Below are 22508 nucleotides of genomic sequence, written 5' to 3'. Positions count from 1 at the left end.
GAATTTTGAGGAGAAACTTTACAGTGGATAGATCTCACATTCAGAATTCAGACTCCATTTTTAATATAATGCAGTAGTCTATGTTGGTACACATTATTTATGTTCTAACCGTAAACACTGTAAATCAAAATGAATACACGAGGGCTCCAAGTCCAAGAGAACTTTTACTTTTAATGCACTACTGCTTTTTTTACTTAACCAAAACATCTAAAAACTGTCTGCCAAATCTGACACGGCAAGAACAAATCGAGTCTTAAGGATAATTGTAAACAACCTAAATAAATCCCACAGTGCAGTAAAAGCCACAGTGTCTCAGCAGCCAGTGTCTCTGCCCTCTTCACCCTAATTTGCCACACTCCGCCCACTCAGGCCTGCAGCACCGTGGAGCTGGCTGATCCTCCAGCCGGGCTGGGCCAGCCCATACGTCCCACTGGCACAGGACATCCCGCCAGGAGCCAATCACCAAGCCTGCGCTCCTGACAGCTCATTACCACTCAATTAGGCAGGTGCACCTCCATGCACAGTCTTCTGACAAATACAGCCCTCCCAGATGCATGTTTAACATTCAAGAGAATTATATAGTGACAGCAAACAGTAAACGCCTCACCCTTATCACTTGATTGCCTCAAGATTGAAATCCTATAATTGGCCTAGGCCAGCGGGAGAAAAAAATAAATTAGCCAATAAATATGATGCAGTCGACTTGTAATTGAACAATTATGAATTCATATTCATAAGATGTTTGCTGCCAATTACAAAATGCCATCTGATTAGGCGCAATTTGAAATGACATTGTTCCACGCTAAAGACACTGTGGTGTCAGCCTAATAAAGAGGAGACACATCATAGCAGTAGCTCGGCCACCGACATGACCTCCAGAGATGAGAGACATGCTGACACAGTGGCTTGGCTGGTGACAGACGGGATTTGGCACCCATTGCTCTTTGTCCCCCCTTCAAAACCTACCGCTTACGCTCGCGTGCACCGAAAAATATCAGCGCCGAGGGTTGACTTTCACAAAATTTAACACCAGTGGGCACAGATTGTACACATAACAAAACACAAGCAAGGCAAAAATTTAAAAAAAAAAATCTCGATCCCTTGAGAACAGATTCTAATCAAGATGAAATGATTTACAAATCTATTTAATAAGGCTTGCCAGAAGTCAAACTTGGCATGTAAATGCGGTGGGGATTAAATTTCATCGGCAACCAAGACTGTAACTGATCGCCTGCAGACAAAGGGGGAGCCTGCCAGATTTTTTTCTCCCCCATCCACTTCTATTCCCTCCCTCTCCCTCTTTTTTCTTTTTTTTCCTCTCCAGTGCCTGCGTTTTGCCTCGTGATCCCTCCCTGGCTGTGTGGAAGGACAGGGGCAGTGCAGAGTGGTGCAGTACAGAGTGTGGAGGAAAGAGAGAGAAAAGACAGAAAAGGAGAGGCAGGAAGGAGAGAGGAGATGGAGATGGAGGAAGGGAGGAGATAAAGAATGGTGGCGAGAGGGGGAGTAAGAAGGAGAGAAGGGTAGAAAAGCAGGAGAGAGGGAGAGGGAGATCTCAAGGTCAGTGTGAGGACAGTGTGGTCCTCTGAGTTGGACAGAGACACAGCCGCAGTCACCTCTGCGCTAATCAGCCCTTCGGCTGGCTGATGAGGTGTCAGTTAGACGTGTGTGTGTGTGTGGAAAACCTTTCCCTTTGCTTTTTTGGCTGCAAAATGAAGGGGGCTGGTCGGGCAGAGTAACAATGTGTGTGTGTGCGTGCACCACTCTGGGGTGTAAGCAGGCTGACGTGCAGCTTGTGGTGCCAGTACTGCGCTTTTTTTCTGCTTTTGCCTTCCCTTTCTCCTTTTTTTTTCCTTGCATATTATGCTACAGTGAACTCAGCTTTCCCCTGCAGTGAGGGCAAGAATACAACTGCCAATTAATGCTATATGCGGTGTGCCAGTGTTAACAGTGTGAGGCATTATAGTTCAACTTGCTGTGCTGTTTGAAAAAAAAAAAACTGGGAAAAAAAAAGGGCGGGCTAGCCATTTTCCTTGGGCGTGGCTAACCTCTTGCAGGCTAACGTGGATTGTGCTCCCAGCGCAGGGTGCAAACGAACAGCATCCGCAGCTGTGATTAGGTTTGTGACCTAACAGCTCTGCAGCTTGTGTCTCATTGGGTGAGTTTTGCGTATGAGGCCAATTGGCAGAGGCGAGCGTCTCCTCCGTCTATCCTTGGGTTATTTCTGACCATCTGTGCCCAGTCATTAACAGGCCTTTTCACAGTCAATTGTCTTGTTCGTCTCCCCTCTTCCCCGTTTCTGTTGGTTTCACTGTGCATGACCGTGAGGTGGAGCTTCTTCTTCTTCCTTTTTGTTTTTTTTCCCCCTTGAATTTAAATGGCAGAAGTTAGAAGAGGCCATTTTATTATCCAGGGCTAAGGAGAGCTGTGGAGACGTAGGTTAATTCAAAGTGGCATCATGGAGGATGCATCAAGCAGCGGAGATCAAATTACAGGGCAAAGCTCTCGGTGGTAAAAACAAGCTAGTGGTATGCTGCATAATGTGTGTGTGTGTGTGTGTTTAACAGCATCTGTGTGTGTGTTTGAGAGACTAGAGAAAAAGAGAAGGGGGACACAAGGAGGAATAAAAAGGAGAAAGAGGAGGATGAAGAGGGGGGTAAAGGGATGGGGATGGAAGGAAAGTGGGAGCAAAAAAAAAAAAAAGGAGAGGGAGAAGAGGCTAACTGGGCCAGTGTGCACATGCACACATCACCCCCTCCAATTAGAGTCACTCACCCCCCCCTATCCGCCCCTTCTTACAATACATCACCCTCCATTTCTGATGTTTACAGTCGTCGGGGAATGAAATAACTGCACACATCACTGCAGCAGCGACGGCATTGAAAAAAAAAAAAAAAGAGATCTCCTCCGCCTGAAATGCATTTAGCTATTCCTTCTTCCCCCTCATGCTTTTGTTATTGGTCTTTGTGCAATGATTTGCCTAAGGACCCAGATTTCCTAGCAACAGCCTGCCACCAAACATTTGGCAGGAGTTCAACATTCTCTCTCTTTGTGAGAAATGGCAGTGCTGCCTCCCTGCTCTGTGTCTGCCACCAGCCCTGCTGCTGCCGCCGCCGCCGCTGCCGCTGCTGATGCTGGATGAGCCAGACTGGCTGCAAGAGCCCTCTAATAATTCTGTTTTCATCCAATCACACCACATAGTAGCAGGCACCTTGAGAGCCTCTGCCAGGATTCATCAATCACCTCTTTAACACGCATGTTCAGACAAACACAGAGGCATGTGCGAGCAAACAGAACGCGAACGCACACACTCTTGCGCGCGCACGCTCTTGTGCGCTTTCCGGTAATTAAATTTACAGATTAGACGAACAAAGCTACGTATACCACCACAGCAGTAGTTTAATGAAAATCAACAAAGCACATTAATGCATAGCAAAGGTTGGTACAGTGAGCGGGAGAGAGGGAGAAGATGTAAAATCTGGCCGTAAATTGGGTAAATACATCTGAGTGCTCTCGACAAGGTTAATGGAGAGAGGAGGCCTTAGTGAACGCTGGTCTAGACACGCCACACAGTATTAAGTGGGAATAGCTGTGGCAGTGTATCTGGCTAAGTACTTTAGAAGTGCGAACGGGACTCTAATAAAGCGAATGATCCCCCTGTTTTGACAAAGAGGCCCAGGAGGGACGCTGAACACCACGTTTTAGATTCCAAGCACTGACAAACACCCATTTGTGGCCCTTCTATCCCCCCTTCCAAATCCCACGGAAGCTTTTCCCCTGCGCGCTACGCTGTCGGATGTGGGCAAAACCCAACTGCCAATTTGCAGAGGATGTGCCATGTTTGCTAATGCGAAGCAGAGGCTAAAAATGAGACCACACAAACTCTGGAGGATGGACTGACTGATCTGCTTTCTGGCACGACCACTGAAAGATTCTTTTTCCTCCCCTCTAATAAACAATTTTTCGTTTGGTATTTGTTTCTTCGACTGGGCGGCTAATTATGAAACCTCCATCATTATTGCACTGCGATGCACTCGTGTTTAGAGGACTTGTGGGCAATGGGGAGGTGGGTGGGGGGAATTGGGAATATCACTTGGGACAACATGCCAAGGAGTCTGCTGAATGCTGAGCACTAACGCTGATTTATGTTGATAATGAACTGCTTAAAGACGTGGAATGCAGCGCAATTTCAGGGCTATCGTCTTGACTTGAGATCAGAGAAAATGTCGATCTGCCGGAATTAAATATAATCCCAAACAGTGAAACATGAGCATAGCAGGCCATCCCACTCCAGAAGCTGTAAGTAAAGACATTACCTCAGTGGGCGCAGCTCGAGCGTGTGTGAATATCTAAGCGCACATCTGTCCTCCTCAATCTGTGCGTGTGTTTTGTCTGTAAGGAGAAGATTGCGTGGGAGTGGGGGGTTGGGAGCTAAAACCGAATGAACTTGCATAATCAATTTTCACACTTTCACAGCACCTGTTGGCTTGTCTTCACGTTAAAAGAAATGAATGAATGCATTACATGTAGAACAATTTCACACTATGTTGCAGCTTCGCGCACAAAGACCTGGGGAAAAAAATAGGGGGAAAATGGAGCTGTATTGTCTCAATAGGTAACATAGCTCATTTCACTCGACAAAGGATGAATGGATATATTGACAATGCAGAAGGCGTGCTGAGGCATTTCCTGAATAAAGCCTCTTAACATTTTGTCCTCCTCTGGCAGTGGAGTTGGGGAACAGTCATTTTGAATGTAGAGGGTCTCACTTACCGCAATATAATAGACCTTGGCTTTCTTCACCAGCTCCCAGTTGCTGTCCAGGTCCAGGTGTTTTTCCTTTTTGTAGCAGTTTGCCGCTGCCAGGTTAGCAACAAGGGACCTGCCGAGACAGACCCCATAAATCTTCTGCCTCGCTTATCATCCATCTTAATTTTGTCTCAAAAACATCCTTAAAAAACACTCAGGCCTCAGACTTTCCTTTGTTCTTTTGTGATATATAAGGATGATAATATTGCCTAAGAATGTCTGAGCCAAGGTGAATTAAAGTCTATCTGGATCTCTTTATTTTTCCTTTCTTTAAAAAAATGGTGCTATCTCAAAAAGAAAAAATACACCAAAGAAAGGAGATTAAACAAGCTGAGGGGTTTTCAAAGCCAAAAGAGAGACACCCTAAAATTATTCATATCATATTATCACCTGTAAAAGTTCTGCATAGATAACAAGGGTGGGAAAACAACAGAAAGAGATTACTAAATGAACACTTGAGTAGTGAGTGGTGGGAGCTGGAAAGTGAAGCAGGTGGTATTATCTTAACACAGCTCATTAGCCAGTCCTCGTGCGCTGTATCTTTATGAGCGGCCATCAAAATGAGTGCAACCATCATAGCTACTTAGGCGAAAACTGCTAGGCGACCATATGACAGGAGGGTGTTGCTACACGAAGGTCTGTTCTCACATGGCGAGAAAAAAAAAAAGAAAAAAAAAAGCTGCTCTCTGTGGTTAGTGTCAAAGAAAAGAGTAACAGTGTGCTAAGCTGATCAGCGTGTGATGATGAAGGCTACGATATGGCAGCTGAATTGGGACCGTGTTTGACCGGAGCTGCCGTAATGGACTCAAAAGGTTGCTACGAGCGTGACAGACAAAACGAGTGTTGTTAACTGAGAAAGTCCAACGGACGTGAGCAGAGCAAATAACCATTATGATGTGACATATTTAAGAGGACAAGCTGAAATGCCACAGTGAGGCACTCCAGGTTAAAACGCTCATTAGGAATTTAACAAAAAGGAAAGAAAAGAAAACTAGGAAATCCAGAGGAATGATTTCTAGTTTTTTCAAAGTGGAATAACTGTGACGCATCGATTTTTGTTATAACTCAAACTAGAGTGAAAATAGCTGGAGGAAACCTGTCGCCAAACACTTGGAGAGACTTCAATTGCTCTCACACAGATTGGTGAAGGTTTGCAAATAGTTGCCATCTGGTTGATAAGCGCATACAGTCTGTGAACAGGTTGAAATCAATCTGTCAACCGGCACCAATAAGCACAACTCTTATGAGACGCCTGTCTTTGCATTACTAGACTCGACTCTACTGGCTGACAGTTGCTTGTTTTTTTGTTATATTCCTACAGATGAGGACAGATTCACTGCCTTTGGTGAATCTCTCAAATTCCTCTAGATCCGATGATAGTTTGGCATGGACCTTACAGAATTCCAAGACAATGCTTTATGAAGGCCAGTCGGTAACGTTTACTTTAATCTTCTGGAGGTATTTCTTCACCATGAGCAACGATGATGTGTTGGAAAACAAGGCGATGACCTAGACTCTGTTTTTCTGCTGACTGCTTGAGGTTTTCTTTTAAAATCTTCACGTATCCTTCTTCCTTCATGATTCCCTCCACTTTGACGAGATTCCCATTTCCAGGCACACTAAGGCATCCTCACAGCATAATACTCCCACCACCGTGTTTCACTGTGGGGACATTCTCTATCTCCAAACATCAGCAGCATCTCTGTGGCCAAAGAGCTCTAGTTTTGTCTCATCTGATCAAGGGACACATTTCCAGTGTGCATATTCTTGCTTAGTATACATTACTCTGGCTTAAAAGTGTTTCTGCTGCAGAAGTGGAGTTTTCCTTGCTGTTCCTCTTGTGCAGGGTTTTAGTGATTGTTTTCTTTGACTTCATTCCTCAAGTCATTCAATCGTGTCTCTGCAGTTTTTCTGGGGTCTTTAGACACATCTCTCACTAGCTTTCTTTCCAGAATCTTTGAAATTTCCGCTTCCTACTTCTGCCAGGCTTGTTCTGTACTGTGTGGCCTTCTTTGAAATTTCTTGATGATACTTCTCACTCCAGTCCTTGACACTTGGAAACACTATAACTAAAGATAAAGTCTGAACTGGTTTCTTTTGTTTTTGGCATGATGTTTTCTCAAGTGACAGCAAAACTTTAGCAAACCATTGCTAAAGTTTTTATACTGTGTGTAAGCTAGAAGATAACCCTCAGTTTCAACTTGATTTTATAAGCTTTGAGCATTACAAGTTAAAGCACATGATTGCACAGCAGTGGTTTGTGCCATGGCTCAATAAAAAGATCAGGTGTTTAATAATATTGACCTGAGTGGTTTTATCTGAAATAATTCTGTTATTGTGTACACGCAGAAATAATTTACGCTTTCTAAAGAAAACCGGTATGTTTTGAAATGCTATGTTGAAAATCCCAAGTGCAGAGTTACCAAGTGGCTGTGTCATTTTGCAGTTAAATTAACGCCCTGCAGCAACAACATAACTGCTTGTGAAGGCATTTCTGTTTCAGATGAGGTTCTGGCTCTGCTCTGAATGTAAGTAGTTAATGTGAATTTCTGTGTATGTGACCAGCAACAGATTTGTGATTCTTTTCAGTTTATCACAAAGAAATTCCACATAATTATCAACTTGACGCCAGTCAGCTGCAAACCGATAGCAGCCCGATTCCATCGTATCGCCTTTTCATCCCATCTTTACGCACGAATGTCACTTTGAAGATGGCAACTGACTGTGAGTGGTTGCAGACATGGTCCTCATCTTCGAAAGAAAAATTTCGAAGCCAAAGAGACCACAAGTTCATTGCACACAGTTGTTGCATTTTTGGTCATGCTGCAGTCTCAAACTATTGTTTTCCCTTTTGAAACTGTAGCAATTAGCTATAGAAAACCAGTGAATGTGGTGAACAGGCTGTGTACACTCCAACAAACTGGCAACACAACAAAGGAACGGTTCACCCTCATAAACAAAATACTCAAGTTTTTCCACTGGCATGTAGTGCCATTTATTCATCTCCATTGTTTGGTTGTGAGACACCCAGCTTTGAAGATATTAGCTGTAGCGACATCTGCCTTCTAATGAATAAAATTGAACAAAATTGTTTCATCGTATTTACATCTGTTTTTTAGAAAACCGGACCTGATTACTCCAAAAAATCAAACATAAATCCACAAACTATGTGTTTAGTGTATTTGTAATTTCCCTTCTACTGAACTACACCCCCTCCAGCCACAGAAGTGCGCATCATTGTTCACTTCAACAATCATTCCTTTTGTAAAGTGATATATTTGCTGGGTGTAGTTTGGCAGAGAGAAAATAGGCCTTACTTTTACATTATTAACTTCCACAACATTCAAGAGAAGCCAGACATTTCTGCAACAATATCTCCAAAACTGGCAACTCACACCAAAGAAATCTAGATGGATAAATAAATAAGCTATGGCTTTAAGTATTAATAATATAATGAATCTAAGCAATTATTTTATAGAGGTTCTTGCCAGTGCTTAATAATATATTAAGTTATGCTAAGGTCATCTTAAAACTAAGCTACAGAAAATAACTGCTGACAGGCTAGCAGCATCTTTCACCAAACTGGGAGTTTTTAAACATGAAAATTATCAGCAAGATCTTCACACAATCTAAAATATTTAAATATTTTAAATATCTGCACAAATTATTGCATTTTTCTGCATTGAAAAGTTGATATAAAGAAATTTGTGGCTGCAATTACTATGCAAAAACTCAGAGCTCCTGGAGAGACTGGCTGATTGAACCCCTGATTACACTTGTAAGATTTTAATAAACTAATTTCTTAATAGCTAAAATGTGATTATTCAACGTAGGGCATCTGCACAGATTGGGACTCAAACTGTCAGATTTTAGTAAAGGAGGCAGTTTTTTTTTCTGTATCTTTGAAGACTTGCACTAATCAAAGCCTTAGGGCTGTGACACACTGGCTCCCAGTACTTCAAAGCCATCACCCTTCCAATCTGGCCCTGCTGGCGACCTTTCCTCTGGCCTCCTGAGCTGTCTGTTAAACACCTGTAAGAAATATTACAGAGCTCGTCTCCCTGAGCACGGCACCTGACCTTTTCAGGTGTCAGAGCCCACATCAAACAATCCCACTAAGACCATTCAGCAGGGCTGACTCCCGGGGCGGTCAGGGTCCAGGCGTTGACTGACTGACAACTCCAGTAGCAGCGGATAAAGGGCTGTAAAGGAAGGGAGTGTTTGAAGGAGGTGGTTATTGATCCACACCTGGTCTATCATGAACTGGAGCCCTTAATGTTAGTGTTATTTGTGTATCTGTGTGTGTGTGTGTAGGCTGTGACCTGACGATGCTGGCGTGAGAGTCACCAGAGAGGCTAAAGCCCCTTTTACAGTCGAGAAGGCTGACAGGTGAGAACTGGGATAGCCCAGGCATCCCTAACACATTGCTACTGTCAGCCTATAGATGGATGACAACCCACTGGGACGGCAGAGACTGAGTGGGGGCCTGGAAAAACACGCTCAAGCTGTTCCTTTTCCTTTTGATGTGTGAGCTGAGCTATGATTCCCTGTTATGACTTCTAGCCCCGAGAAGTCAACTGCTTGCCCGTGGAAGTCAAAATGAACCAAAATGACTCTCTTAAAGCCGGGTTACGGGTTACTCCTTGGTCAAGGATAAATGAAAGGTTGCAAACCTATTGTCTCCCGTGATACAGGCTGCACAGGTACCAGTCGGCTCCTCGTTTTGCTCATAGTAATGGGCATCGACATGGGCTTCTTCGGCCTTCTTCTTTAGGATCTCGCCAAAGCGGTCTTTCCCGATGCACCCGAAAAAGGTAGCCACCTTATGGGGCTTCTGGAGCATCCACTGGGAAGGAGAAAATGAAAACAGTTACACAGAGCTCAGTTTACAAAATATAAGTCTGTTTGAGGGGTCAAGTTCAGCTAAGGCAGATGGCACACAAACTGTAGCTTCACAGCAAACATACTGCTTGTGATATATGAGGGCTGCGAGCTGTCGTAAACAGCCCAAGACCAATTCCACTCCGCACAGAGGCACTATTCTCATCCAAGCACTCCTTCCTCCATGTGTGCTAAAAACAGTCTCATCTCCTTATTTACACAAACCCCATAATTCAAGGCTTCATCCTTCTTATGCAAACACAGACTCTGAGTGTGTGACAGAGTATGCAGCCGCTACCGCAGGACACTCCCCGAACTGCTCGCTGGACAATTTTTGGTCCTGACAGTCTTGATGTACTCAGTGACTTTTACCTGATGAGGGAAAAGGGGGTGGGGGCTGCTCAAATTCTACAGCGCTCAGGTTTAACCTCCAAAGATTTATTGACGTACAGTACGTGCTGCTGTTTGCTCGTTTTATTGCAGACTCCTGTTTTGTTGCTGACGGGGGCCCCTTGTGAATGAGATGTTGCTGCTTTTGGGGATGACCTGTATATGTGTGAAATTAATCATTTCACACGACCAAACAGCGTCTCGGTGGGGGAAGAAAAATGCATTTTCATCAACCGTCTAGAGAAGCTCTCCTCTGTTTTTTGTTTTTTTGCGTTCCCCCTATGCCCCACCCTTCTGGTCTCCAGGTAAGTAGTTCAGATGAAAAAAAAAATAAGGAGGAAAAATAAAAATAAAAATATCCAGGAAAAGATTCATTACATCGCACAAAGCTCACCTGTGTTTCCAGACTAAGGTTGACAATTTGCAAGCGCAGCTGATCAGGGCATAGAGTTTTTTGACTATCTATCTCTGTTTTATGAAACAAAGAAAACTTCTTGCCTTGTTTACAGCCAATTTACCTCTTCATGACTAACGCGAGGGATGGCATAAATCCCATGTTAGCATTCTATTAAAGGCCAGTCAATTTTTAAGCTTTTTAAGAGACGAAAACAAAGCTGTACTCATAAATACACGTTGATTTTTGACTTATTTGTTGTATGTCTTTTCTAATAAATTAATGAACTCTCCATTAAACAGACGTTGGGAGAGATGGACATCACCGTTCCACCTAAATGTGTTTTACACCAAAAGGAGAGAGAGAAGTTGCAGGCACAGCATGCTGTGGAGGTCAATTTTAATTTGTGTCTGCACCTTCAGCCTCAAGATATGAAAGATCATACTTATCTTTTGTTATCTGAGAAGGGGTCTCCTTTGCCAGAGAAACAAAAACGTGAAGAAACAGCAACACCGGCATCCAAATAAAATGTAATTAGCAGATTAGACATCAGACCCTCCGGTCTCCAGATAACGAGCTGGCTACACATCAACAACAACAGCTGGTTACAAGTTAACGTTATGTTAGCTAATGTTAGGCTCTAGTGTCCTTAAAAAAAACTATTTGACTACAATCTCACTTTGTTTGAGAGATTATTCACCAAGAGTCCAACAATGTTAGAAGCTAAAGCAGGCAAACATTGGCCACCCCTCCCTGAGCCTGGTTCTGCCGGAGGTTTCTTCCTGTTAAAAGGGAGTTTTTCCTTCCCACTGTCGCCAAAGTGCTTGCTCATAGGGGCTCATAAGATTGAGTTTTTCTCTGTATGTATTATTGTAGGGTCTACCTTACAATACAAAGCGCCTTGAGGTGACTGTTGTGATTTGGTGCTGTGTAAATAAAATTGAATTGAATTAAATATTACACAGTTTCACAGCCTCCTCCAGAGTAAATAGCCATGGACACATATTAACAGCTGAGGTAAACAGTGTACTTACGGCCTACACTCACTACAGATGAACGGCTAGAGTTGCTAGGATTATGCACTTGAATTGGGAGGGCTAGGAAAATAGAATTCAGTTGACTGCAATCTGGGATCTACTGACATCTCATGGTGAGATTTTATAAACTGCAACTTTAAAGTTAGCATTGCAAGGGGCGTGGCTACATTTCACCTGTTATGAATCTGATTAAATCTTGACCTCTAAGTTGTGTTTGTCACTTTTGGAACTAATATGCACTAACAGCCTATCCCAGAAGTTTGTGCTTCACTTTTTGTGAATAAAATCAATTATTTTTTTTATTATTTTTAGTTTTTTACTTCGCACTAATTAGCAGGTATTTGTTTTTGTGTGGTGTCAATGGATCATCATCTTCTTCTTTCCGCTGATCCTATTGGGGTGACCACATTGGATCATGTGCCTCCATCTCACTCTATCCCTAGCATCGTCTTCTGTCACACCACTAAACCTTTGAGCAACTATCAAAACAATTCACAACAGCTGATTTTGTTTTTTGTGGTGGGGTTTTTTTTTCAGAAAAATAAATAATCGCCTTTTATTTTCCAGACTAGGCCTTAGGAAATGAACAGTTATAATGTCACACATGCCTGCTGCATCTTGGTCCGTGAGTGCGCCCTACCAACGTGTCATCTTGAGTCATGGTTCTGTCATTCAACCATGCCTCCAACTCCCCACCTGGCCGAAATACACAAACACACCAACGTGTACATGCGTGCGCACGACTGCGAGCTCTTCTTCCCTAACCTCTTGCTGCAGGCACCTCACACTTATCAAGGTCACTGGCTCGGGTACACGTCAAGTCCAATCTGATTTTCCCCTCGCCGCGATGAGCGCAGAATCCAAGGTTAGGAGCTGCGGGCTGTAAATAATGACAGCGCGGCCCCTCCATTTGCAGAGCTCTCAGGTGGGAATAGAGAGGGCCACTCAGGGGCCTCAGTCCCTCTGATGACAGCACGGTGAATCACAGCAACCACCGACCTCGTGAACATAGCCCCCCCCTCATCACACCTCCCTCTGAACTCTCCTACTTTCCCTCTCGCTCTGTCTCTCTCTGACCGTCGGCTGTACTCTCACTGCCAGCTCAGCTTGTCATTTTACAGGGTCATTAACAGACATAAGTACACACTAACGTGAGCACACAGTGCACCTACACGGGCAGAAGGCTGACGTACACACACGTACACACAAAAAGACAAATCCTGTTTAGTTCCACAACATCAAAACTCCCTCCTAAAAAACAAAAAGAAAAGAAAAAACGCCCCTGCTTTTGCCAGAAGCTGCTCTGCTACTCCAATAAACACAAAGCACCAATAGATAAGCAGAAAATGCCTTCATTATGAGCAAGAGAAAAAAAATATCTTGCTAAAAAAAAAATTTCATCCCCTCTTTCACCGTGGTATGCAGGAGCAGGGAGTTATATCAATTCATTTCCATCCCTGGCACCCTGCAGACAATCCCTCTCCATTCCCAGATTATGTGAGATAATACCTCCATTATGACAAAAGCGCTTTCCGCGGGGTCGCCGAGAGGTCAACCAACCCTGTGCTGGGTATTCATGCTTAGTCACATCCCAATTATATCGCAGTGGCAGAGGCAGGAATTGGCAAATGTACATCAAGGCGCTTCATTACTGAGGGCCGCTCCAGTGAAATTAAGCAGCAGATGAGACAGAGTGAGATTTGCCCCCAGGCGGCATGTTAGAGAGCGACTGTGCGAGAGAGAGAAAGAGGGAGGAAGATGGGAAGAAAGAGGGAAGCTGAAGTAACAGATTTTTGTGGAGGTGCTGGGAGCTTGTATCTTGCGCAGCAGCTCATGTATATTTACTTAACTGGGAGAACACTGGTCCCCAAAGATTAATAAGTTCCCATGACGCACCCAAGCAACATATCTTTAGGTGCGTTTCGATACAGGAGGGAAACCTAATGCAAACGAGAGAAAAACACCCATGAAAAGCAGGCGGTAAGATGATGCACAGGCTCACTCGCTACAGGCAAAGCGGTGATAAGTGTACATTATGTTAAGTGGAGAATACGTCTGGCGTCTCTTTCTATTTGGCTTCCATTTAGCCAAATAATCCCCCCCCCCCCCTCGACATACACTCTCCCAAACCTACCCAAAACTGGCCCCCAGGCACCCAGATAGCTATTAATTATGACATCTCATGGTTGCAAGGAGCCCCATTTGGGGATCTGACCTAGGCCCGCTCCTCAACACCCAGCAGCTGCCACTCTTCACTACGGAAGCAGCCGTTTCGCGTGGCGGCTTCCAGGAGGGCAATTACACAGCCCAGATGAGATGAGACGGCTGAATGTTTGGGACTTGAGTGCTCAGGCTGCCATTAGCACTATAAGCTATTACATTCCCCCTTCTTTTCCTGCCCCCCCTTTTTTTGTGTTCAACTCTCCCCTCCCATCGTCTCCCTCACTCGCTGCTGTATATTGATGAAGTAGTAATGGGACCTCTAGTTAGATATTCCTGCTGTAAAAACATTGTCTTGTTTCTAGTCTCCCTCAGGGGTCAATGTATTCTCCTGGAGTTGCTGGGAAGAATTTCTGCTCTATTAATGATGCAATTCCAATGCAATTCAGATCTACTGAAGTCGCAGCACAGTACCCCCCCCCCCCCCCCCCTTTTTTTTTTTTTTTGCAGGGAGTTGATAGACACCGCTGTGTGTTATCCTGCAGCTTTACAACAAAGTGGTACCTCCTGCACATCATGGGGAAGCTGAGTGGCTGTCACTTGTTTCAGTTCATCCTTAAAACAAGGACAGAGAAGTCCCCATTCTCCTTGCCTCACCTCACTAGCAGTTCCTCTTGAGAAGAACTTGACCGTGCCTAATGATGGTCACATTAATTATAGGCTTATCAACCTCAGCAAAAATTCAATAGGGCTATTTATAGAGGCCTAAAATAGCTGAGGGCGAGGGTTCTGCTCGCTAGGGTGGCTTATAACAGCCTCCTCTCACTCCAAAGCCCCTCTTTTGGAGCTAAAGGCGGAGGCCGATCAGCGTTTCTTTTTACCGTGCAGTTAAAACAACTAGTAAGCATCTGTCCATCAGCGACTGACATGGAAGGTGCTTATATATAAAGTATTGGTGAAGCAGAGGGCCCTTACCACGAGTGCTGACATTGATGAGGTCTGGCAGCTTCCATTAAATCACTCTTTGCTGTAAAGTGCCGGGCATCAAAGCAACCGGCTGAGGATTTTTCACTCAATCAGGTAACACACAAGGCGCCCCCACCCTCCTGCCTGTTCTCTCAGGGGCTGGAGCCTTCTGGTCAATAACTCCAATCAGTTCAATTTCATGCACAGTTAGCCATGTTGGGGTGCTAGGGCACTGCTCGCACTGGGGTTGCATATGTTGTTGTTGTTGCTGTTGTTGTTTTTCTTTAATTTTTTCTCTTCCCTGAGAGGGTTGATAAGTGGGGTGGGGACCTGTACTGTGTAAAAAGTGGAGACTAGCCAGGGCTAGCATGGCTGTTTTAACTCCCTCAGCACAGCAGGCTTCTTGCCAAGCTATTAAAAATCTCTGTGCTCTGCTTTAGTGACACAGCTAAAAGAATAGAGGGAATGCGGGAGGGAGAGCTGTAAATGATCAACACGATAATGAGCTGATTATCAGTCAAAGGCATGGATAAGCCTTCTCTCCAGTAATTTCCTTTGAGATCAGTCAACCACACTCTCCTGTCTGCAATCAACACTCAAAGGGAAGGCATAGCATGCAGCCTGACGGGAAACCGGCCCAATATCGGCTTCAAATATCCAGATCATAGTTGTCTTCTGTTCAGTGCCTCGCTCGTCCCTTGCTGACACACCAGCATGGTGGTGAGGCTCGCCACTGAAGTCTGCTTTTGTAATGGATGTTTCACAGTTGTCATGCGGCTTTAGGATCTGGCTGCAGGACAACACAGATGACTGATGCTCCACTGATGCTCAAATGTAGTGTGCAATCTGTAAGTATTTGGACGTTGATACATCTCCTAGTGTTCCGACACTACATATTTAACAACAACAGAGATTAAAAGAGCCGAGCCTCAGCTTAATAAATCCCATTAAACAGGGACTTTAACTACTTGGAAAACAGTTTCCTCCTGGGAATCAGAAGTGAGTAATGACTATACTAATGGGTGTGACTAAGAACAAAGCAATCAAAACTTTGTGAACAAGCTTGTGCTTTTCCAATCAAACGGAAAGTGGGAATTAAAACACAAAGCAAAAGTAATGACATGACTCCATAGGAGCACTGTAGTCTCCATTCGCTATTTTTTAAACTGCTGAACAGGATGAGGATTGTTAGATGCTTCCTCATTAGATACTTTGCATTATAATAGAGTGCAAATGCAAATCAATTTGCATCAGCTACTGTTATGCAAATACACTTGAGGCCAAAACAAGATTACATAATTAACCAAGAACCACTAATTTCAATGCTGATTCCCACCTAAGACGATGAATGTGTGTTATTTTAATCACAAGCAACAGAAGGGCTGTGGACAGATTATATACCTTTGCCCCTGCACTATACTTTTATTATTCTGCATATGTACTCAAAACACATAAGAGAAGGTAAGAGAAACATGATTTTGTCTATAAAGTGTCTATAAAGTTTCAAACATGCACTGTAGCCTTGAACTTTTCTAGGTATTGCCTGACAGAGATGCACACCAGAGCACAAATTTCCATAAGCAATCTTTAACCTTCCAGCTTCTCAATGTAAACTCCACATGGGTAAAAATTTTTATCCAATTCAAGACTGGCAACAGTGGGAAAGAAAAACTCCCTCTAAGCAGGAAGAAACTCCAGGGTGGAACAGCCATCTGCAGTGACCAGTTGGAGGTTAGCGGAGTCAGACAGGACAAAAACATGCGGTGGAAGAAAGCCAGGGATTAATAATAACTAATGAATAAACGCAAAGTGGTGGATAAGTGAAGAAAAAACACTCAGCGCATCACAGGAAGCCTCCAGCAGCCACGGCCTAATGCAGTGTAACTAAGGAAGGGTTCAGGATCCCTTGATCCGACCCTAACTACAAGCTTTATCAAAAAGGAAAAATTTAAGCCTAATACTCCGGTTTTAAGCCTAAACCAGAGTGGTGAGAACATGTCTCCCGCTGTGTGCTACAAGTCAGAAAGAACAATTGCAGATGTGACATTCCCCCGACACACTCTGTATGTGAAGAAAAGGCTTAATAGAAGCACCAAAGCCATGTGCCACCATGTCATGGTATATTCAAATTTAGAATTACCACCTGACTCCTATATACTCCGAATATTATTAGTGAAAACTTTAAAAGACGGTGTTTGGCCAATAAAGCTGGCTCTGGCAGAACACAGAGCTGTAGCCATTGTAGTAGACGTCACTTAAAATATGAAAGTTAATGCAAAGAAGCTAAAAATGTACACAATGTACATTTTCAACCTCGCACCCACAGCTTTGACATCAACATCAAATTACAAAGTGAGATAAAGACACAATGGCTACAAAGTGTGGCCATTATCTCCAATTTGGTTGCCGGGGTATGATTTTGAATAATAGCCAGACGTTATTCAATGCAGTACACTTTAGGATCAAACAAAAAATGGGCAAGTTAGGGACAAAAACATGCTTTGTGAGATTGTGACGACTGTAACCTTTCGACCACCAAGTTCATCCTTACGTCTCACTGAATGTTTGTCTGAATTTGTTCCACATGTTTTCTGTTTTTCTTGTATCGTTGGTGTTACCTTATGAATTCATGTTTTTATACTTGAATTAAAACAGATAAATGGAACGCTCCAAATGACGGGGAAATAAACAGTCTGGCTTTTCTAGGTAGTAGCAAAACCACCCCTGGGGAATGAGTCCAGACAACAAAAAAAACACCCAAACAAACAGTGGTGGCTCACGTGTCCATGTACACATACGTGTGTCACAAAAGGGGTGGGGGGTAAGGGCGGGGGGGCAGCTTCCAGGAACAGCCCCCCGAAGATAAACATCAAACCCGACGACGCGCCGACACACTCCATAGGTTCTGATGTTAAACGCGACAAGAATGTCCCCAACAGTATCTCTGCACCCTCTTCAGAGAGCTATCAAAGGGCAAGTTCAGTGAGCACACAACAACCCCCCCCCCCTCCGCGCTACACACACACACACCTAACACATCTCACTGCAGCATCTTTGCGCTGCATAGGAATCAGGGATGTGTCGCTGTCTCCAGGCGCCAAGTTTATCTAAAAAGGAAACACCTGATTTTTTTTTTCCTAGCTCCTCTCATTCCTCGCCTCCCTTGTTAAACACACAACCTTGATTTTGTTTTCTGTTGCCCGGAAGGAGTGAATTATTTACAGGATAAACAAGATGATGTTGTTTCAGTCAGTCAGAGCCAAACTCCCCTATCGCAGCAACATAGAGGCAGACGGGTTTACCTGGCAGGCATGAGGGGCTGAGCTTGGATACAGAAGCCAGGCAGCAGCTACACAATGGCTGCATGGTGATACTTATCTGAGGAGTGGTGGGGAAGGGGGAAGCAAAGAGAAAAAATACCTCCACACCACATTCATGGGTTGGGAGTCCCAGACTGGCGGGTTGTCCTTTTTATCTGCAGAGACAATGGGGGCTATAAAAGAACATGAGCTGATTTACTGAGCCTGAGTGTGCATGAGGTGAGGATGGGGGTATTATTAAGAGATCATAAAGTGGCATTTGTGTTTGCAGGGGTTTGTTGCCATACAAGGTTCAGGCGGGGAGATGATGAGGGACCTTTGCAGCTAAAGCCGCTAATCCTATCTGTGGTCTGTGGGCTCCAGCTGGTGGGAGTGCAGCTGTGCTCGGCCCCTGCACAGGTGAATCGGTTCTGGGTCCCGCTTCTGTAACTTCCATGTACGAAGTATGGCGGATTTGCACGGGGCTTTGATCTCGCAGAGGCGGCGGCAGTGCTGGTGGCGGCACTCCCTTTACCCCCCCCAGATGCAGTGACAGTGCGGGTGATCCTTGTTACCCAAAAGACTTCTTTTCTTTTTAAACCTATGCCAAATGACAGCGCCGGTTTGAGGCTTAGAGCAGGTCAGGCCTGAATAAATTCAATGTGGCAGTGCAGAAAATTCACTTCTAAACAGTGCTGCAGGGAGAAAGTGAGTTTTAATGAGTGTTGTGACTGCATTCTGTGATACAATTTATCATCTGCATGAACATGAAGCGATGAGCGAAATCATTTAGGAACGACGGTTGTTCTCCGACACTATAAATCAGTGTTTCCCAAAAGATCCAACGTTCGATTACCAGGAGCAGTAATTCAGGCATGCGTGAAGTCAAACCCTGAACACGGGCAGATTACAGTTTCTGCTAATGGTGGTCGTGCTACATTATCTCAGCTACAGACTTGTGTTGCCAAGGAAATTCAGGCCTTGAAACAGCTGACGGAACAGCTGTGCTTCCAGCTTGACCTGTGACCCAGTCTGAAAGTGATTCACATTTAACACTGATTTACTTACCAAGGACACAATGGGAGGATGTGATTGGGCCCTCGGTGCGGATTTAAAAACAAAATTCCTAATGTCTTTACGTGCTGCAGAGAGATCGCACTTATCATATTACTCATGCCTTTGTGTCCTTTCCTGCAGGCGCAGAGGTTTCTCTTCATGTTACCAGCTGGAAATATCAGTGATGAGCTTCTCCGCTTACTAAGCTCATTGGTGTGGAGGCAGTTTGTGTGCAGATTCTGTGGCCGGCTGGCTGCACAGGTAAGCAGAAAATAGCTTTTAGCTCCGGCCTGACCTTGAGAAGGATGCCATTCAATCAGCGAGCTCACTGCAGTAAAGGCCCTATCATTGCACTAATAGACTGAATCTTCCTCTCTGCTTAGATCATGGACAATGCATGAATGACTTCCTCCTCCTTGACAAGTTAAAGGGGTAATTTATTCAATAAATTAAACAGAGAAAATAAGCCATGATGAAAGAAATACTGGTGTGGCTGTTGGGCGGGTATAGATTGAACTCGTGTAACAGTCTGCACACCTAATTTAATTTTCAGTTTATAGACATAACACAAGTGGATGACGGCAATTGACAAAACAGTTAAAATGCAAGACTGAACAGACTGTGCTCACGTTCTCATTGCCAAGAACGAACATCAGCGGTAGAGAGTGTTTGGTGCGCTCCTTATCTACGCCCAATCATCCAGCTGGAAGCAGGCAGAGTCAAAGTAATAAGGATGAGATTTAAAAACTGTTGCCCGCTTTGAACTTCGAGGTTGTACGCTCAAATTCCACCTTATCATCTGGCGGCTTAAAAAAATAAGTTGTGTTATTTTTCTGACTGCTTACAGAGAGAGGGAGAGGACGAGAACATACTGGAACGGTCATAACTACTGGCTGCTGCAGTGCATCGTGACAAACAACGGAAAAAAACTTGGGATTTATTGCTCTGATAACCTTCCAGATTCCTTCAGCTGGTGCTGTATGCCAGACAACTCCAACAGAGTTATGCATCATTAATCCCCATGAACACTGCCAGTGATAAATAATGCTCTGTGTCCCTATGAAAAATAAGGCAGTTATTACCAAACCATAAAGAATGGTATTTGTATCATCACTTCAAGCAGATAATAATGTGAAGATACGATGTTTCAAGGATTCAAAAGCACACTGACAGTGACGGTAAGCAGTATATTTCTGCTTTCGTCAACCTGCTGTTAGAGAAAGAACTCTCAATAAATAACAGCACTTGCACTGAGCAAATCAGAGATCTTTATATCCATGCCATAGTGCTTGCAATACTGAGTAGACACTCAAGCTATCAACTGCCATTCAGCCAATGATAAATCAAGGTAAATAATGACTTAGCTTCGTCTCTGGAAGATGCATAGCGCCAAATAGCAGGTAATCACTTGGAGCACAATACAAAGTGCGTCTAGAAACCTGTTGCACGACGTTTTTCCCACAAAGCGTGGCTCATTTCACTCGTCTGATAATTTCTCAAGGCTCAGACTTGAACCCGGTCCAATAAACATAGTAATACTATATCCCCTACAGGTGTAAAATTCTTGGTGGTTAAGCATTGCAAAAAGAAACTAGAAGGAACTCTGTTTGATACAGAGATGTTTCCAGCGCCAGATGCTGTGGGGCCCTCTCTTGTGAGAAGCCGGGCGAAGATCACTTACTTTCCTATTGAGAGCCGGAGCATAAATTCAAACCCGGCTATAAATCAAATATAAATTTTCAGCTCCCCTCACTTTCTCGGGAACGGCTGCAATAACAATGTCATTCGACTCTGCCTGGTTGCCATTAATGCTCTGGATTCCATCCATGCTAATGATTGGGCCCTGTATCCTGTGCGTTTTACAAAGCCCGCAGAAAAAGAAGGGAAATATTACTGACCTATTTAATGCTTTGCAGGTTAAGAGAAGAAACCAAGGTCTGTGGTAGACACTCTTTACATATACACTATTTCCACACGCTCTCAAAATGGATTTTCCTTGCCAGATATAACACCCTGCGCGCCAATGATTTTAATATACCGAAACTCTGCGACTACGACTTTAACATTTTTAGACAGCAAAGTTTCTGAGCCAGAAAGGAGGACAATGCACTCCCTGCTAAATCTAACTTGAGTGAAAAATGTGATTTCTATTTAGATATTGTTCTGTGTGCCAACAAGCCTTTCCTTCTGCCAAAAAACAGAACTCGATCTCATTCAGGCTATTTTCTCCTTGAAATCACAGTCGCGTAATGTTCTTTTAAAAAAAAAGAAAATAAAAACACGAAGCGTGGGCCAAGACTGATTCACCTAACTCCCATCCCACACACATATTTACTGGAATGGCCACATATCACAGTCTGAGCAGTTTTCATAACCCAAATATATACAGACTAGTATCAAAATCCAATTCATATATTTGTTTCACACAGTGTAAACAGACTTTTTAATTCCAGTGAAACCATAACCCCAAAGTGGAGCACGGCTAGCAGATTCTGGTTACAGAGCGTGTTTGGAGAGAGAGGTTTTCTGGGTGAAGCACACTTTATTTTTTAAGCAAAAAGCAAACCAATTTCAGTGCAACACCTGCACCCTTCTGCCCTGTTGGCTTTGGCGAAGCAGATTCAATGAGTTTTCAGCCAACAGTACAGGGCTGTGTGCCTGTAAGAATCTGCACTGACAGAAGGCTTTTAGAGAAGAACCAAGGTCACCACTACAATAACACAGCACTGAGGATGTACTCAGAGCCAGGGGGAAGTGCTGTGTCTCTCACACCCTTGAAATAAAAACCAGTGAGTGCGGAATGATACTAAGTTCAATAAACTTCACTTTGCTTTGTAACCTCTGCAGAAAGACTAAACAAGCAGAAGAGAACAGCTGTTCTTATAGTGTTAAACACTTAAATAGAAATCAACTTAGATTTTAAAAAAGAAAATCATTACACCATTATTTATACTTCAGGGCTAATGGATGTGACCTCTAATATAAGCAGCATTAATACTGCATTAATATCGTGCTAGTTTATAATGTTGTAGGCCGATCTATGACAGGGGTAATGCTGTCACGCAGCTGCTTTCAGAATACAAGAAAACACAATTCAAGGACAGAAAAACAAGTTTAACTCAAGATTTATGAGAATCATACAATATAAAAGAGCTGTACATTGTAATTCAGTGCAAAGCAATACAGAAAAATAATAACTCAGAGCTGCCAAATATTTAATAAATGCAACAGGAGGTTTTTTTTTCAGTGAAACTATGTTTCTGGTCCAGTTTCTTTTAGTTTAGTTTTAGCTTCGTCGTCTTGTCTCTCTATATGCTGCAGTGTATATAGTGGAGATGACAATAACGTTTACTTTGACTTTGACTAGTTTATAAAAATATATCAAATCAAATTGGAAATGGACAACATTCACCTTCTAATTAAAAGTTATGCCTTACTGCTGCGATCAGCAACTTAGTTGGAGAGTATTTGCAAACCAGTTGCCATCTTCCATGCAAACTACAGGTGACCATGGCAACC

The 22508-nt window shown here is 43.6% G+C and overlaps 1 protein-coding gene across 5 annotated transcripts in view; it reads right to left on the bottom strand.

Moving 5' to 3' along the window:
• The window catches only part of LOC120737932 (adenosine kinase-like), a 126562-nt gene that overhangs the window by 66062 nt on the left and 37992 nt on the right, over window positions 1-22508 (bottom strand). For all 5 annotated transcript variants that reach the window (XM_040038874.1, XM_040038877.1, XM_040038876.1 and 2 more), the window contains 2 exons: window positions 9480-9652; window positions 4771-4879 (listed from right to left, as the gene is read on the bottom strand). In XM_040038874.1, the coding sequence (XP_039894808.1) occupies window positions 4771-4879; window positions 9480-9652 (282 nt within the window). The remainder of the gene's footprint in view (window positions 1-4770; window positions 4880-9479; window positions 9653-22508) is intronic.

Source organism: Simochromis diagramma, unplaced genomic scaffold (genome assembly GCF_900408965.1).
Source record: "Simochromis diagramma unplaced genomic scaffold, fSimDia1.1 OVJJ01000402.1, whole genome shotgun sequence".
Taxonomy (NCBI): Eukaryota; Metazoa; Chordata; class Actinopteri; order Cichliformes; family Cichlidae; genus Simochromis; species Simochromis diagramma.
This window is presented reverse-complemented; position numbering and strand designations above follow the sequence as displayed.